The sequence below is a fragment of the Pecten maximus genome, chromosome 1 (genome assembly GCF_902652985.1).
Source record: "Pecten maximus chromosome 1, xPecMax1.1, whole genome shotgun sequence".
Taxonomy (NCBI): Eukaryota; Metazoa; Mollusca; class Bivalvia; order Pectinida; family Pectinidae; genus Pecten; species Pecten maximus.
The window spans coordinates 43,852,852-43,870,539 of NC_047015.1; the positions used below are offsets into that span (position 1 = coordinate 43,852,852).

Genomic DNA, 17,688 nt, shown 5'->3' on the forward strand with positions numbered 1-17,688 from the left:
CTTGAATTGTTTTTTTTTTTTTATAACTTATGATTCTATTTGGACTTTTCATACACGTTATATAGTGATATCAATATGTCTACAGTTTATGGCAAAGGAAATATATAATAATAAGTTATCTTACTTACAGATTTGATGCATAATCTCTTCATACAGAAATCCATATTCACCCCACACTTCATTTCTGTAAACTTCTATTCAGATTATTCACACGACTGACATTCAGTAATCCTCTATCTATACCGACAGTACTCATCTAATTAATTGGTACACAATACCTTTAATCAGTTAATACACTGTATTATATCATTTAATTGTTTAATCAATTAGGTCATCAATAGAAGTTGGGGCGGGGGGGGGGGGGGGGGGGGGGGGGATGTACAAGGGGATGGGGCGCAGGAAAGAGAGGGAGGGGATGGACAAAGCAGGATGGGACCTTTTTAAGTTCGTCACTAAGTATTAACTGTAAAATGTAATAGGGATCAGCAACACTGAAAACGACATTGAAGAGGAAAGAAATATGATAATTAATAAATCTCAGGTTTTTCTTCCATTTTCTCCACTCTTTTTTTTTAAAAACTTTTCCCCTAGAGGCTTCTCTAAGGAGAATTTCATTATCGGCATTACAGTTATTAAAATTTTGAGATAGTTTTCCAAAAATAAAAGATTTCTTATTGAAATAATTAAATATTAATAGAATTTTAAGACTTTCTAATACGTTCTGAACTTCACAGCATACCCACAAGATATATGTATGTATGGTAGTGTTTCAATTTCAGAGTTGCATAGATTACAAAGAAGAGAAATAACTAGATGTGATTTGAAAAGAACAGAGTTTGTGGTCAAATTGTGATGAGTCACCCTGCACTGAAACTATTGAAGTCTGGTATGACTGAAGGGAATTCTGAATATCCTAGTCCATGTTGTGTCATTCAAGTCGAAAACTTCATTTAATTTCTTTCTACCTGAAGGGACAGTGCTACTTTTTATAAAATTAAAAATATTATAGCAATCCCTAAAAGTGTGAATTTGTGTTTGCCCCATTGCAAATTAAGTTCTGGTGGGAAGGTATCATCACTAAGCTTTTTACAACCTACCAGATTACCTATGTTTTCGAAACATTAATCTTAAGACCAGATATTTAAGCATATGAATAAAGTTCATCAACTGATTCTTTAAGAGATCTTTTAGAACCGTTTCAGGCAAAAGAGGTATCATCTGTGTATTGTGAGAGTAGGATCGGACAGTTATTGACTTCAATACTTGTTATGTTTTTGTTTTGTCGCAGTTTGATAGGTAATATTTCTGCACAGAGAATAAAAATATATATGGGTCTAAGCTAAAATTTCTGCACAGGGAATACAAATATATATATGGGTGTATCGCTCTATGTTCAAAATTTACATTTCCAAAATCAACATTTTTAGAAGAAAGTTCCTCAGAACGGTTTTTACGAAAATGTCTTGAATTTTGCATAAGAAAATAAATGTAAATGACACCGTAATTCTAACTAAATATCGTTAAAACGAGGAAACAATACACACGGAATACAGACAGGTCTGAAGAGCATTTGGCTTGAAATGGGTGTCTTTTTAGAGATGTACAGAAAAGTCTTCGTTAGGTCTTGCCATTCCCTTGTTGTTGGTAACGTGCTTGTGATCCGTCTATGTAATCCGATATCTGGTTAACGACATGATGGAGGTATAGTAACGAGGTATATTAAAACACCTGCTTACACTAACAACACGTCACTGATTCACGCAACCCGCTTACACATAACAAAACATTTAAAACATTTTATTACTGATATAAGTCGTCTTTTACATGGTTATACCGTCTTGGACACCAACAAAACCTCTCTCCGACACATTGCCATATCATTTTATGACTGAAAACCTGCCTTTGACACATGCGACATCATTATATGGGTGAAAACCTCCTTTTAACACATTTCGATATCATTTTATGAGTGAAAACCTCCTTTTAACACATTGCGACATCACTTTATGAGTGAAAACCTCCTTTTAACACATTTCGACATCATCTTATGAGTGAAAACCTCCTTTTAACACATTTCGATATCATTTTATGAGTGAAAACCTCCTTTTAACACATTGCGACATCATCTTATGAGTGAAAACCTCCTTTTAACACATTGCGATATCATTATAGAGGTGAAAACCTCCTTTTAACACATTGCGATATCATTATATGAGTGAAAACCTCCTTTTTACACATTTTGATATCATTTTATGAATGAAAACCTCCTTTTAACACCTTTGGATATCATCATATGAGTGAAAACCTCCTTTTAACACATTTGGATATCATTTTATGAGTGAAAACCTTTTAACACATTGCGATATCATTATATGGGTGAAAACCTCCTTTTAACACATTTCGATATCATTGCATTGCATTGAAGCTAGAGACACATCAAACAGTTTTTTCGACCCTGTGGGTCTCTGCATTGATGCTATGGACATCAAACAGTTGTTTCGACCTTGAAGGACTCTGCAGTGAGGCTAGAGGACCAAGTGTGAATTTTTTATTTTTAATCGAATTTTTATTTTATTTTTTTTAATTTTGGATAACTTAAACAATTACACGTCTTTTTAGTGAAACACTGCCTCTATTCGTAATAATTAAAGGCATTCAGAGAAATAGTACACAATGGGGGGGTTAAAGTCCACTAGCAGGGCTTACCACACAGTAATCTTAAAGGATTGCACACAAAAAAACAATTATGACTGAAAATCTTACTCTTACATAAACGATACCATTTTATAACTGAAAAAAATATTCCCATTTCATATAACGATGCCATTTTATAGCTGAAAACCCCCACTATTACGATATGATTCTATAATAAAAACCCACCTTTTTATGTCACTACATCATTTTATAACTGACATCATACTTGTTACAAATGGCAATGATAACGTCTACACTCTTGGCGTTGGTCACTGTGAAATGGGTTACCCGTCGTTGTACCGAAGGAGCTTCGTCTGACACGCCTGTATGATAGCGATAACTGCTGTCCTGTGTCAGGAACTATAAGACAGAGGAGACCCTAGAATAGGGGGAATCAATAAACTCTTCTTAAAACAACCATTAACAACCACAAGCCACAGTATTCTGAAGTATCAGACGTAAAAGAGATGACATCCACTGTCTGACTGAAAACTAACATTTATTTTCTAGAGGGAAGGTCTAGCAAATTTCCTTTTAGCCAAATGTCTGCTTTTAGTGAACGATAGTAGTGATAGTTGGCAGTGAAATGTTGAATAATACCCATCGTGTTTATTTAAATGGGTGACCTTGACCCACTTTTATTGCAACGGAAGTCTTGTACATCAAAATACTAAGAGCAATGACTGACATGAAGAACCGTTAATGGTGCACAGACTATACAGCTGAAGGTGTTCAAATAAATAGTTGTCAAACATTTATTGTGTCAAAGAAAAATAAGTTAAAACTTCCCAACAGAAACTCCTAAATGTGTAGAGAAATTAAATCATCCAAAATTTAATTTTTTGATTAAGTTAAAGAGTCTCATTCTTAAGTTATAGACGCTCATCCTTAAGTTATAGACGCTCATCCTTAAGTTATAGACGCCCATCCTTAAGTTATAGACGCTCATCCTTAAGTTACAGACGCTCATCCTTAAGTTATAGACGCCCATCCTTAAGTTATAGACGCCCATCCCTAAGTTACAGACGCTCATCCTTAAGTTATAGACGCCCATCCTTAAGTTATAGACGCTCATCGTTAAGTTAAAGACTCTCATCCTTAAGTTACAGACGCTCATCCTTAAGTTAAAGACTCTCATCCTTAAGTTACAGACGCTCATCCTTAAGTTATAGACGTTCATCTTTAAGTTATAGACTCTCATCCCTAAGTTATAGACTCTCATCCTTAAGTTATAGACGCTCATCCTTAAGTTATAGACGCCCATCCTTAAGTTATAGACGATCATCGTTAAGTTAAAGACTCTCATCCTTAAGTTACAGACGCTCATCCTTAAGTTACAGACGCTCATCCTTAAGTTATAGACGCTCATCCTTAAGTTACAGACGCTCATCGTTAAGTTATAGACGCTCATCGTTAAGTTACAGACGCTCATCCTTAAGTTACAGACGCTCATCCTTAAGTTATAGACGCTCATCCTTAAGTTATAGACGCTCATCGTTAAGTTATAGACGCTCATCGTTAAGTTACAGACGCTCATCCTTAAGTTACAGACGCTCATCCTTAAGTTACAGACGCTCATCCTTAAGTTACAGACGCTCATCCTTAAGTTACAGACGCTCATCCTTAAGTTACAGACGCTCATCCTTAAGTTACAGACGCTCATCGTTAAGTTATAGACGATCATCCTTAAGTTATAGACGCTCATCCTTAAGTTACAGACGCTCATCCTTAAGTTACAGACTCTCATCCTTAAGTTATAGACGCTCATCCTTAAGTTACAGACGCTCATCCTTAAGTTACAGACGCCCATCCTTAAGTAATAGAAGCTCAGGTTTAAGTTACAGACGCTCATCCTTAAGTTATAGACACTCATCCTTAAGTTATAGACGCTCATCGTTAAGTTATAGACGCTCATCGTTAAGTTATAGACGCTCATCCTTAAGGTATAGACGCTCATCCTTAAGTTATAGACGTTCATTCTTAAGTTATAGACGTTCATTCTTAAGTTATAGACGCTCATCCTTAAGTTACAGACTCTCATCCTTAAGTTATATACGCTCATCCTTAAGTTATAGACGCTCATCCTTAAGTTATAGACGCTCATCCTTAAGTTATAGACGCTCATCCTTAAGTTATAGACGCTCATCCTTAAGTTATAGACTCTCATCCTTAAGTTGTAGACGCTCATCGTTAAGTTATAGACGCTCATCCTTAAGTTATAGACGCCCATCCTTAAGTTATAGACGCTCATCGTTAAGTTATAGACGTTCATCCTTAAGTTATAGACGCTCATCCTTAAGTTATAGACGCTCATCCTTAAGTTGTAGACGCTCATCGTTAAGTTATAGACGCTCATCGTTAAGTATAGGACGCTCATCTTAAGTTATAGACGCCATCGTAAGTTATAGACGCTCATCGTTAAGTTACAGACGTTCATCCTTAAGTTATAGACGCTCATCCTTAAGTTGTAGACGCTCATCGTTAAGTTACAGACGCTCATCCTTAAGTTATAGACGCTCATCGTTAAGTTATAGACGCTCATCCTTAAGTTATAGACGCCCATCCTTAAGTTAAAGACGCCAATCCTTAAGTTATAGACGCTCATCGTTAAGTTATAGACGCTCATCCTTAAGTTATAGACGCTCATCGTTAAGTCATAGACGCTCATCCTTAAGTCATAGACGCCCATCCTTAAGTTATAGACGCTCATCCTTAAGTTATAGACGCTCATCCTTAAGTTATAGACGTTCATCGTTAAGTTATAGACGCTCATCCTTAAGTTATAGACGCTCATCCTTAAGTTATAGACGCTCATCCTTAAGTTATAGACGCTCATTCTTAAGTTATAGACGCTCATCCTTAAGTTACAGACTCTCATCCTTAAGTTATATACGCTCATCCTTAAGTTATAGACGCCCATCGTTAAGTTATAGACGCTCATCCTTAAGTTACAGACGCTCATCGTTAAGTTATAGACGCTCATCCTTAAGTTATAGACGCTCATCCTTAAGTTACAGACGCTCATCCTTAAGTTACAGACGCTCATCCTTAAGTTACAGACTCTCATCCTTAAGTTATAGACGCTCATCCTTAAGTTAAAGACGCTCATCCTTAAGTAATAGAAGCTCAGGTTTAAGTTACAGACGCTCATCCTTAAGTTACAGACGCTCATCGTTAAGTTATAGACGCTCATCGTTAAGTTACAGACACTCATCGTTAAGTTATAGACGTTCATCCCTAAGTTACAGACGCTCATCCTTAAGTTAAAATCTCCTCCAACATAGATTCATAAGACAAAGAGAGAGAAAAAACTGTTATTATTATTATATACCTTCATTCTTATTGGCCTATGAAGGAAAAATTAACACTTACTGTTTGTGTAAATGACAATTATCGTCTCGTGACATTATTGGTTCAAGTATATTACTCCTGTACAGTATAGCATACTGAGGCTGTGTTAGAAAGCTAGCTTCCCAGTTGGGCAGAAAGATACTGGGACATATCGCCATGGCTAGACCATCGAATGTGGTTCTGCTGGCGTTTTAATGCAAGCCGTATGTGACACAACTGGGGAAATTGCATAGCGCTGTCAACTATCGCCATCGATACTCCTGATGTAACTTGTAAGACCGTATTAGATACAGTTTTAAAACAAATTGTGATCGAAGGGCAGATTTGTATGTGTAATTTTTTTTATCTGTTAACAATACTGTTTGGACAGAAAATATATGAAGTTTCTTTGTACTGCAGACAAAGGATAGATACAGATATCTATTTTTATTATGATGTTTACAGATATCTATATTCATTATGATTGATAAAGATATATATAATCATTTTGATTGGTAGTATTCATTTGTATTTACACAGACATCTATATTCATTATGCTTGATACAGTTATCTTTATCCATTATGATTTATACAGATATTTATATTCATTATGATTTATACAGATATTTATATTCATTATGATTTATACAGATATCTATATTCATTATGCTTTATACAGATATTTATATTCATTATGATTGATAAAGATATATATAATCATTTTGATTGGTAGTATTCATTTGTATTTACACAGACATCTATATTCATTATGCTTGATACAGTTATCTTTATCCATTATGAATTATACAGATATTTATATTCATTATGATTTATACAGATTTCTATATCCATTATGAATTATACAGATATTTATATTCATTATGATTTATACAGATATTTATATTCATTATGATTTATACAGATATTTATATTCATTATGATTTATACAGATATCTATATTCATTATGATTTATACAGATATTTATATTCATTATGATTTATACAGATAGTCTTTATTCATTTAAGGATTGAATCTGGATTTGGTCGATTTCATGGGGTCATGAATTGAGTTGCTCTTGAGACAAATTCAACATGAACTGCGAATCAAGATTAAATCCTTATATTTCATTTGTTTGGTTTTTTTTTTTCGAATAAAAAAGTCGGTCTAGATATTAATGTCTCGAAGTTTGTGCAAGTCCAAATGCGGAAAAGCATGAGGAGGTCCGGATTGTGCATGTCTAGTCGGTCGAGTAAAATAGTCCGCCATTTTACAGCATTATTTTGTCCAAATAGAAGTATTTAGCATATCTGGTCTTTCATAAAACGCAAGAATACATTATAAATTTGATAAATTTATTAATAATTCCATGTTGATAACAACATCGAAGAAAAAGTGAAATCGTTCCGCGGAAGGATTTTAACAATGTATTGATACGCACTGATCAGTGTTAATATGGTCAAATTCATGAGCAAATGAAACAGATTAAGTTTGGTATAGTTTCATTGAGTCCAACTTGAGTAGAAATTGAAATATTAAAAAATGAATAAACCATGTGTGCCGATTCCGGTCTCTGATCCCGCTCACTGTATATAATTCATACGCACCATTCGATAGAAATGCAAAACAGAAAACAAACCGCAAAATATGATTTACGATATTTTTGAAATTATGATTATTATCTCGACGAGTCCCTTTCCGCTTAGTAACTGGTGAAGGGTCAATTCCTACCGCTTAGTAACTGGTGAAGGGTCAATTCCTACCGCTTAGTAACTGGTGAAGGGTCAATTCCTACCGCTTAGTAACTGGTGTAGGGTCAATTCCTACCGCTTAGTAACTGGTGTAGGGTCAATTCCTACCGCTTATTTACTGTATAGGGCCTATCCCTACCGCTTAATTACTTGAGTAGGGCCTATCCCTACCGCTTAATTACTTGAGTAGGGCCGTCAGAGAGAGTTCCTCCACAGTGGATGTTTGTTACAAATTATCATGTTCAATGTGAAAAATCGCAAGTACAGAAGTGAGTGGTAGAAAATGTGTCAATTGATAACACATCTTAAATTAAATATAGAAACAAAATTACCACCAGAGACCTCAGAATGCGGTAAGGGGTCGATCTCACTACTTACAACTGTTAATGTAGCTATTGCACTTTTTATGTAGGGCCAATCCCTACCGCTTACTAACTGGAGTAGGGCCAATCCCTACCGCTTACTAACTGGAGTAGGGCCAATCCCTACCGCTTACTATTTAACTGGAGTAGGGCCAATCACTACCGCTTAGAGACTGGTGTAGGGCCAATCACTACCGCTTAGAGACTGGTGTAGGGCCAGTCACTACCGCTTAGAGACTGGTATAGGACCAATCACTACCGCTTAGAGACTGGTGTAGGACCAATCACTACCACTTACTTACTGGTGTAGGGCCAATCACTACCGCTTAGAGAATGGTGTAGGACCAATCACTACCGCTTAGTAACTGGTGTAGGGCCAATCACTACCGCTTAGAGACTGGTATAGGACCAATCACTACCGCTTAGAGACTGGTGTAGGGCCAGTCACAACCGCTTAGAGACTGGTATAGGACCAATCACTACCGGTTAGAGAATGGTATAGGACCAATCACTACCGCTTAGAAACTGGTGTAGGACCAATCACTACCACTTACTTACTGGTGTAGGGCCAATCCCTACCGCTTAGAGACTGGTGTAGGGCCAGTCACTACCGCTTAGAGACTGGTATAGGACCAATCACTACCGGTTAGAGACTGGTATAGGACCAATCACTACCGCTTAGAGACTGGTGTAGGGCATGTCACTACCGCTTAGAGACTGGTGTAGGGCCAGTCACTACCGCTTAGAGACTGGTATAGGACCAATCACTACCGGTTAGAGACTGGTATAGGACCAATCACTACCGCTTAGAGACTGGTTTAGGGCCAGTCACTACCGCTTAGAGACTGGTGTAGGGCATGTCACTACCGCTTAGAGACTGGTGTAGGGCCAGTCACTACCGCTTAGAGACTGGTATAGGACCAATCACTACCGGTTAGAGACTGGTGTAGGACCAATCACTACCACTTAATTACTGGTGTAGGGCCAATCACTACCGCTTAGAGAATGATGTAGGACAAATCACTACCACTTACTTACTGGTGTAGGGCCAATCACAACCGCTTAGAGACTGGTGTAGGGCCAATCACTACCGCTAAGAGAATGGTGTAGGACCAATCACTACCGCTTAGAGACTGGTGTAGGGCCAGTCACTACCGGTTAGAGACTGGTGTAGGACCAATCACTACCGCTAAGAGAATGGTGTAGGACCAATCACTACCGCTTAGAGACTGGTGTAGGGCCAGTCACTACCGGTTAGAGACTGGTGTAGGACCAATCACTACCGCTTAGAGACTGGTGTAGGGCCAATCACTACCGCTTACAGAATGGTGTAGAACCAATCACTACCGCTTAGTAACTGGTGTAGGGCCAATCACTACCGCTTACAGAATGGTGTAGGACCAATCACTACCGCTTAGTAACTGGTGTAGGGCCAATCACTACCGCTTAGAGACTGGTATAGGACCAATCACTACCGCTTAGAGACTGGTGTAGGGCCAATCACTACCGCTTAGAGACTGGTGTAGGGCCAGTCACTACCGCTTAGTAACTGGTGTAGGGCCACTCACTACCGGTTAGAGACTGGTGTAGGGCCAATCACTACCGCTTAGTAACTGGTGTAGGGCCAGTCACTACCGCTTAGAGAATGGTGTAGGACCAATCACTACCGCTTAGATAATGGTGTAGGGCCAGTCACTACCGCTTACTTACTGGTGTAGGGCCAGTCACTACCGCTTAGTAACTGGTGTAGGGCCAGTCACTACCGCTCAGAGACTGGTATAGGGCCAATCACTACCGCTTAGAGACTGGTATAGGACCAATCACTACCGCTTAGAGACTGGTATAGGACCAATCACTACCGCTTAGAGACTGATGTAGGACCAATCACTACCGGTTAGTTACTTGAGTAGGGCCAATCACTACCGCTTAGAGACTGATGTAGGACCGTCAGAGAGAATTCCTCCACAGTGGATGTTTGTTACAAATTATCATGTTCAATGTGAAAAATCGCAAGTACAGAAGTGAGTGGTAGAAAATGTGTCAATTGATAACACATCTTAAATTAAATATAGAAACAAAATTACCACCAGAGACCTCAGAATGCGGTAAGGGGTCGATCTCACTACTTACAACTGTTAATGTAGCTATTGAACTTTTTATGTAGGGCCAATCCCTACCGCTTACTAACTGGAGTAGGGCCAATCGCTACCGCTTACTATTTAACTGGAGTAGGGCCAATCACTACCGCTTAGAGACTGGTGTAGGGCCAATCACTACCACTTAGAGACTGGTATAGGACCACTCACTTCCGGTTAGAGACTGGTGTAGGACCAATCACTACCACTTACTTACTGGTGTAGGGCCAATCACTACCGCTTACAGAATGGTGTAGGACCAATCACTACCGCTTAGTCACTGGTGTAGGGCCAATCACTACCGCTTAGAGACTGGTATAGGACCAATCACTACCGCTTAGAGACTGGTGTAGGGCCAGTCACTACCGCTTAGAGACTGGTGTAGGGCCAATCACTACTGCTAAGAGAATGGTATAGGACCAATCACTACCGGTTAGAGACTGGTATAGGACCAATCACTACCGCTTAGAGACTGGTGTAGGAACAATCACTACCACTTACTTACTGGTGTAGGGCCAATCCCTACCGCTTAGAGACTGGTGTAGGGCCAGTCACTACTGCTTAGAGACTGGTATAGGACCAATCACTACCGGTTAGAGACTGGTATAGGACCAATCACTACCGCTTAGAGACTGGTTTAGGGCCAGTCACTACCGCTTAGAGACTGGTGTAGGGCCAGTCACTACCGCTTAGAGACTGGTGTAGGGCCAGTCACTACCGCTTAGAGACTGGTTTAGGGCCAGTCACTACCGCTTAGAGACTGGTTTAGGGCCAGTCACTACCGCTTAGAGACTGGTGTAGGGCCAGTCACTACCGCTTAGAGACTGGTATAGGACCAATCACTACCGCTTAGAGACTGGTGTAGGGCCAGTCACTACCGCTTAGAGACTGGTGTAGGGCCAGTCACTACCGGTTAGAGACTGGTATAGGGCCAATCACTACCGCTTAGAGACTGGTATAGGACCAATCACTACCGGTTAGAGACTGGTGTAGGACCAATCACTACCACTTTCTTACTGGTGTAGGGCCAATCACTACCGCTTAGAGAATGATGTAGGACAAATCACTACCACTTACGTACTGGTGTAGGGCCTATCACTACCGCTAAGAGAATGGTGTAGGACCAATCACTACCGCTTAGAGACTGGTATAGGACCAATCACTACCGGTTAGATACTGGTGTAGGGCCAGTCACTACCGGTTAGAGACTGGTGAAGGACCAATCACTACCACTTACTTACTGGTATAGGGCCAATTACTACCGCTTAGAGACTGGTGTAGGGCCAATCACTACCGCTTAGTAACTGGTGTAGGGCCAATTACTACCGCTTAGTAACTGGTGTAGGGCCAATTACTACCGCTTAGTAACTGGTGTAGGGCCAATCACTACCGCTTAGTAACTGGTGTAGGGCCAATTACTACCGCTTAGTAACTGGTGTAGGGCCAATCACTACCGCTTAGTAACTGGAGTAGGGCCAATCACTACCGCTTAGTAACTGGAGTAGGGCCTATCCCTACCGCTTAGTAACTGGAGTAGGGCCAATCACTACCGCTTAGTAACTGGTGTAGGGCCAATCACTACCGCTTAGTAACTGGTGTAGGGCCAATTACTACCGCTTAGTAACTGGTGTAGGACCAATCACTACCGCTTAGTAACTTGAGTAGGGCCGTCAGAGAGAATTCTTCCACAGTGGATGTTTGTTACAAATTATCATGTTCAATGTGAAAAATCGCAAGTACAGAAGTGAGTGGTAGAAAATGTGTCAATTGATAACACATCTTAAATTAAATATAGAAACAAAATTACCACCAGAGACCTCAGAATGCGGTAAGGGGTCGATCTCACTACTTACAACTGTTAATGTAGCTATTGAACTTTTTATGTAGGGCCAATCCCTACCGCTTACTAACTGGAGTAGGGCCAATCCCTACCGCTTACTATGTAACTGGAGTAGGGCTAATCCCTTCCGCTTACTAACTGGAGAAGGGCCAATCCCTACCGCTTACTAACTGGAGTAGGGCAAATCCCTACCGCTTAGAGACTGGTGTAGGGCCAATCACTACCGCTTAGAGACTGGTGTAGGGCCAGTCACTACCGCTTAGAGACTGGTATAGGGCCACTCACTACCGGTTAGAGACTGGTGTAGGGCCAATCACTACCGCTTAGAGAATGGTATAGGGCCACTCACTACCGGTTAGAGACTGGTGTAGGACCAATCACTACCACTTACTTACTGGTGTAGGGCCAATCATTACCGCTTAGAGACTGGTGTAGGACAAATCACTACCACTTACTTACTGGTGTAGGGCCAATCATTACCGCTTAGAGAATGGTGTAGGACCAATCACTACCGCTTAGAGAATGGTGTAGGGCCAATCACTACCGCTTAGAGACTGGTGTAGGACAAATCACTACCACTTACTTACTGGTGTAGGGCCAATCATTACCGCTTAGAGAATGGTGTAGGGCCAATTACTACCGCTTAGAGACTGGTGTAGGGCCAGTCACTACCGCTTAGAGACTGGTGTAGGGCCAATCACTACCACTTAGAGACTGGTGTAGGGCCAATCACTACCGCTTACTTACTGGTATAGTGTAGGATCAATCACAAGCGCTTACTTTTAAGATAATCATTCCTGTCAAGCCTCAGGTAAATCTCACTTGTAAGACTTCAGAAGCAGTTTAACAAAGGTTAAAGTTTACCGCACATGGCGCACATCGTACGGCGAATATAGCACGGCGTGCATCATACATCGTACGGCGAACACGATGACTTAAGGTCATTTTTAAAATTCATGTCAGATGACCAAAATCGAAATCATACTTGGAAAAAAAATTGTTAAAAAAACAAACAAAAAATATTTCGATAAAAAACCCCAAAACAACAACAACGGGTTTCGTGACAGGTTGATAGAGACCATAGGACACTTATGTGACGAACATCATTATCTCATTAGAGGATATTCTAGATATGAGAACAGACTTGTTCGATGCTTGTTAGCTCACCTGGTCCGAAGGAACAAGGTGAGCTTATGCCATACCGTGGCGTCCGTCGTCCGTCCGTCCGTCCGTCAACAATTTACTTCTTCATAACCGCAGATCAGAATTTGACCAAATTTGGTCAGAAGCATCTCTATGGGATGGGAACTCAAAATTGTACAAATGGTGGGGCTGACCCCCCAGGGGCCTGAGGGGCGGGGCCAAAAGGGGTCAATTTGGCTCTATTATTGATTATATTCATTGGTTCTGTTGGTTATTTATCATGAGTGTCACTACATACCAAGTGACACATTACGTGCAGATGAGCGTGATTCAAAACTAATTAGCACACATCGAAATTAAGTGTCTAGGGTACATTTGATGCATGTCAAAATGTGTGTGTATATAAATTGTGAAAGCAAATGTTTTGAATTCTAAAAAAAGACGCGTGGATAACTTTTTTGTCATCCCACGATCCTCTTGGCGGTATATAAATACCATAGATTCCTGTGTTTTGTTTGATTACTAATGGTTCTGGTCTAGACTATGATATAGATAAAACATTCCAGGTATGACCGATCTACGGTGATCTTATGGTGCTACAGCCCTTCAGTATGACACCAATGTTACATAAATTATGAAAACATTTTTGGAAAATGTGAAAATTACTTAGTTGAGACATATAATCCAAAAATTAGACACAGGCTTTGATGCTCAAAGTATACATGTTTTAACCAACATGAATGCTATCCCTAATCCAAGATATGAAAAAATGTCTGGTTTTTAATAATTCAGGTGGAAAAAATTATTAGAATTTTTTTCTTTTATCTAAGTTTATTTTCATATTATTAACATATATTAAGAAACAAATCATAACATACCGATGTAAATACATCGTTCAGAGCCGTTATTGCATTGTTTGACTATACTTAATATGAACTTTATTTCATTCATAATTTAACATTAACTTTATAATACAGTACAGTGCGAAAGAATAGGATCCGGAAACATGTTGTAGTAACTAATATATTTCCGTTTCCTGAAAATTCCGGATTTATATAAGTTACTACAATTTCAACAAAGGCTCATGAGCTGAAAGTAAATTCATTGTAAATAAGTTAATTGTGTCATGGGTATAGTGTACAGTATATTCAGAGGAACCATTCCATGGATTACCTCCCTTAGGCTACTTGTGACATTGCTTATGTTTATTCCAGCAAAGAATTCAGTGTGTGACCATGTGGTATATTGTAATGGTTTGGGAAGCCACACACCTGCGAATCACATCAATAATCAATAATACTATAGATTCTTGGTAAACTCATACACTGAACATCTGACTTTTACCAGCGCTTTCTAGTGCATTGTGATGTTACAAGCATTAAGGGGCATTTTTCTGGTGAGGTTGGCTACACCTTGGTTTGTTATTTGTGTAACAATGAAACGATATATGCTAATGACACGTTGTCAATACAGATATGTCAGACCCCCGACGTGCTGGGCTCAATCACCGTTAAACATCAAAAATCAATAAAACTAGCGTTTTCTGTTAAACATATAGTCAATGCACTGTCTATTGATCAATAGTGGAACAATTTACTGATTCTCGCTAATAAGATATCTACCTGCAATAACTGGTAATGAATACTCTGATGTCTTCCAGATTACAGCCAACCATGGCCCTAGTTCATCACTGAAGATACAGCTCTGTGTTTACAACAGGAAATCACGGTAGAGAGTGGGATGTAAAAGCTGCATTTTCGTTGCTTGGCAGCAATTTGCAGCTTTTCATAAGCGAACATCATTTTATCGCTACACATGCTATTGAACCAGCCTATCAGAAGGCTTGTTACAGTTGACGTCGAAAGCAATTACAACCATGCCGTTACCAAACAACACTAAGGGATCGCTGTTCAGCAGGGGAAATTCTGGCAAGGCGAGTGGCCAGACCAAGCCTGGACTATCTACCTCCCCGGTCAGGGGGGTCAAGATGGGCAACGGGGCTAGTTCAGCTTCCACAGCTCTAGATGGTGATGTCCATGAACATTTAAATAACAAGAAATTGATCCCAGATTTGAGGGCAGAAATCAAAATTCGTGATGCAAAGATATTGAAATATGAAACAGAATTATTGGAAAAGAAACGGATACTGGAGGAAAAGTGTGCGGAAATTACAAAATTACGAGCTGAAGTTGACAAATTACAATCAGTGTTACAAATTAAAGTTCACAAGGATGCTGGGAATCCGGACATTTTGGCGACTATTCATGAAAATTCCTCGGTGCCGGGACAGGAGGGGCGGAGTAAGAAACAAGGCGTTTCCGCTGAGAGTCCCATGTCTAGTCAGCATGGAACAGTCGTGGAAATTAAGAGACATGAAAAGGAAATCAGGTACGTACATTTCTTTCATTCAGTATTCTCATTGGTTGCCCCTTGTCTATGTAGAGAGAGGTTAAATACTTACGATGATCATATAAATAACTTATGACTTAACAGTAAGCTTTAGCAGATTAACCTATATAATAAACACGTGGTACGGTATCACTGTGTCTACAGAGGGATATCAAACCTAGCAGTATATTGGAGTGCTCGTAAACAATACTTTAATGACCGTACATATATATATATCACCGAGATTAGAACACAATAACACGTATTGTAATGTAAACAATACCTATGCGAGACAACAATTAAAGAAGTATTTTAATGAAAACAAAGCTGGCACATGGGAAATAGCACTTATAATGTCAACAACACCAATTAAGATAGTAATAAGATAATTTTACTGTAGTGAAAATTAAACCGATACGGGTGAAAACGAAACACATATAATGTAATATAATCAAGACAGTAACAAGATATTGTAATATTGTAATATGATTACCACTGCAATAATCAACACTGATACAAAACAGTAACAAGATACACTTATTGTAATATGATCTGAACTGATACAAAACATTAACAAGATACACTTATTGTAATATATTCAACACTGATACAAAACATTAACAAAATACACTTATTGTAATATAATCAACACTGATACAAAACAGTAACAAGATACACTTATTGTAATATGATCTCAACTGATACAAAACATTAACAAGATACACTTATTGTAATATGATCTCAACTGATACAAAACATTAACAAGATACACTTATTGTAATATAATCAACACGGGTACAAGACAGTAACAAGATACACATATTGTAATATAATCAACACTGATACAAGACAGTAACAAGATACACTTATTGTAATATAATCAACACGGGTATAAGACAGTAACAAGATACACTTATTGTAATATAATCAACACTGATAAAAAACAGTAAAAAGATACACTTATTGTAATATAATCAACATTGATACAATATAATGACAAGATACACTTATTGTAATATAATCAACACTGATACAAAACAGTAACATGATACACTTATTGTAATATAATCAACACTGATACAAGACAGTAACAAGATACACTTATTGTAATATAATCAACACTGATAAAAAACAGTAAAAAGATACACTTATTGTAATATAATCAACATTGATACAATATAATGACAAGATACACTTATTGTAATATAATCAACACTGATACAAGACAGTAACAAGATACACTTATTGTAATATAATCTGAACTGATACAAGACAGTAACAAGATACACTTATTGTAATATAATCAACACTGATACAAAACATTAACAAGATACACTTATTCTAATATAATCAACACTGATACAAAACAGTAACAAGATACACTTATTGTAATATAATCAACACTGATAAAAAACAGTAACAAGATACACTTATTGTAATATAATCAACACTGATACAAGACAGTAACAAGATACACTTATTGTAATATAATCAACACTGATACAAGACAGTAACAAGATACACTTATTGTAATATAATCAGCATTGATACAAGATAATGACAAGATACGTTTATTGTAATATAATCAACACTGATGCAAGACAGTAACAAGATACACTTATTGTAATATAATCAACACTGATGCAAGACAGTAACAAGATACACTTATTGTAATATAACCAGCATTGATACAAGATAATGACAAGATACGTTTATTGTAATATAACACCAATATAGCAAAAAAACGTTTTGTTAAAGAAACAATCGAGAGTTGCATTTACACTCCTATTGCCCCTCAATATCATCCTCGCCCCGCCTCCACCCCGTCTCCGCACCTGCAGGTGATTATAATTGTACATGAGTATTAAATCTTGATGAATCCTATACTGAGAAAGGAAATTATGTAGCTATTATTGTAATGTTAATGGTAAATTTATTCTGAACAGTAATCCTAAACGATGTTCTTAATATAGTTTTACTACCACATCAGATTAGAACAATAACAATTATATGTCCTTACACTTGCAAACGACAATGGGAAATGGC

General features: G+C 38.3%; 1 protein-coding gene across 4 annotated transcripts in view; it reads left to right on the forward strand.

Annotated features, from left to right (window-relative positions):
• The window catches only part of LOC117334498 (cGMP-dependent protein kinase 1-like), a 112,535-nt gene that overhangs the window by 60,474 nt on the left and 34,373 nt on the right, over nucleotides 1–17,688 (forward strand). For all 4 annotated transcript variants that reach the window (XM_033894167.1, XM_033894158.1, XM_033894185.1 and 1 more), the window contains exon 2: nucleotides 14,915–15,642. In XM_033894167.1, the coding sequence (XP_033750058.1) occupies nucleotides 15,131–15,642 (512 nt within the window). In that variant the 5' untranslated portion in view covers nucleotides 14,915–15,130. The remainder of the gene's footprint in view (nucleotides 1–14,914; nucleotides 15,643–17,688) is intronic.